At 41.4% G+C, this 1,967-nt stretch overlaps 1 protein-coding gene across 1 annotated transcript; it reads right to left on the bottom strand.

Annotated features, from left to right (window-relative positions):
• Positions 1-566: 566 nt before the first annotated feature.
• LOC114683537 (olfactory receptor 6C74-like) lies at positions 567-1,505 on the bottom strand. The gene has a single exon (XM_028857863.1). It carries the CDS (start codon positions 1,503-1,505, stop codon positions 567-569), a length of 939 nt encoding a protein of 312 aa, XP_028713696.1.
• Positions 1,506-1,967: the final 462 nt, after the last annotated feature.

The following is a 1,967-nucleotide window of genomic DNA, read 5'->3' as shown; positions in this document are numbered from 1 at the left end:
TCATTTACTTGAAAAATAGAATGTAACCACATTGTAATTTTTATATTGCCTGGAAGATTTTGCTGGGGTATATAAGCTGTAATTGAAAGAATAAGGATAGAGTTAGAAAGAGTTAAAAGGAAAATGTCAAGAATGGGAGAATTAGGCTAGGTGGCAGAGGTGCACACCTTTAATCCCAGCACTCAGGAGGCAGAGCCAGGCAGATCTCTGTGAGTTCTAGGTCAGCCTGGCCTATAGAGCAAGATCCAGGACAAGCACCAAAACAACACAGAGAAACCCTGTCATGAACCCCCTCCCCCCCAAAAAAGGAAAGAAAAGAAAAAAAACAATGGGAGAATTAGAAGGAAAACATCAAGAGAGATAGAAGGGACATTTCTGGATAGTGATAAGAAAAGAGATTATAGAATCAGAATACAGAAGAATAAATAAGGAAGCCATCAAGAGAGTGTGTAAGTGTCTTTTTCCCTTAACCCCCTCAGATAAAAAAGCACTATGACTTTTTTATCTGAGGATTCCTTTCTAGCCTTCGCTGCTGGAGGCTGGTCCCCCAGGCAAGGACGGGACAGTCATTTCTTTGAGAAAGATGCAATCCTGTGTATTGTATTAATGAATGCTTTTTTCACTTGCTGATTCCTCAAGGTGTAGATAAAGGGATTCAGAAGTGGAGCCACTGAGGTATTGAGCACGGAAATTCCCTTGGAAATAGATACTTTCTGCTTGACTGATGGTTTAACATACATGAAGATGCAGCTGCCATAAGACAGGGATATCACAATCATGTGAGAAGAGCATGTAGAGAAAGCCTTCTTCCTCTGGCTGGTTGAAGGGATTTTTAGAATCGTCAGGGCAATGTAGGTGTAGGATATTACCACCATTACCAATGTGAGCAAGAGTGTCACCAAGGCTGAGACAAACCCCATCCTCTCCAGGAGCTGTGTGTCTGTGCAGGAAAGCTGCAGGAGTGGAGTGGTATCACAGTAGAAATGATCAACGATGTTGGAAGCACAGAAGTCAAGACTCAAGCCTAACAGGAGTGGTGGGAAAATGACAAAAAAGCCAGCAAGCCAACAACTGAGGACCAGCTGCACACAGACTTTGTTATTCATGATGGTCATGTAGTGCAGGGGCTTGCAGATGGCCACATATCGGTCATAGGACATGGCTGCCAGCAAGTAAAATTCTGAAGCTCCAAATAGGAAAGCAAAGAACACTTGAGTCAAACAATTACCATAAGAAATGGTTTTGTCCCCAGTTGCCATAGTAGCAAGTAATTTGGGGATGCATGTGGTAGTGTAGGAAATCTCTAAGAAGGAAAAGTTCCGAAGGAAAAAATACATGGGGGTCTTCAGGTGAGTATCCACCAGGGTGAGTGTGATGATGATGAGATTGCCAGTGATGCTGAGCAGATAGGTAAGGAGCAGGAAGATGAATAACACAATTTTCCACTGTGGGTCATCCGTCAGACCTGCTAGGATGAAAACTGTCACCCTTGTGTGGTTCCCCATTGTGATCCTCTGAGTGTTAGCTGGTCTAAGAGGATGAGAGTGATGGGTGGGTGAGGTTATCACTACATAACTATACTGGTGATAAGTAGTGCTGAAGTATCATTGTCATTGCAAAGGCCAGGTTTCAGACAGCAACACAGTGCTCATCCATGGTCTAAAGAGAGCTGTACCGGGAAAATAGTAGCTTATAGCTTCATGGTATCTGGATAGAAAACAAAGATATTAATTTATAATTCTACTTTTGAATAACTTATAAAATGGTGTTATTTGTTCATCTCTCTTACATGAATGCACAAGGGGAAATTAAAGAAACTGAAAAATGGTTTTTTCTTACTTGCCTATACCTTAAAATTGTGATGGTATTTCCTTTCTCTCCACAATGAAAGAGGTTTGCTTGAATAAAATCTTAAGAGTTTGCATACAAATCCAAAGTCACCTGGAACATACTGGTGTGCATTTTTA

This window comes from Peromyscus leucopus, chromosome 18 (genome assembly GCF_004664715.2).
Source record: "Peromyscus leucopus breed LL Stock chromosome 18, UCI_PerLeu_2.1, whole genome shotgun sequence".
In the NCBI taxonomy this organism is placed as follows: domain Eukaryota; kingdom Metazoa; phylum Chordata; class Mammalia; order Rodentia; family Cricetidae; genus Peromyscus; species Peromyscus leucopus.
The sequence above is the reverse complement of the archived record's forward strand: the minus strand, read 5'-3'. Positions and strand labels throughout refer to the sequence as shown.

Coding starts and splice junctions, on each gene's coding strand:
- LOC114683537 (XM_028857863.1), bottom strand. CDS start 1,505: ATGGGGAACCACACAAGGGTGACAGTTTTCATCCTAGCAGGTCTGACG.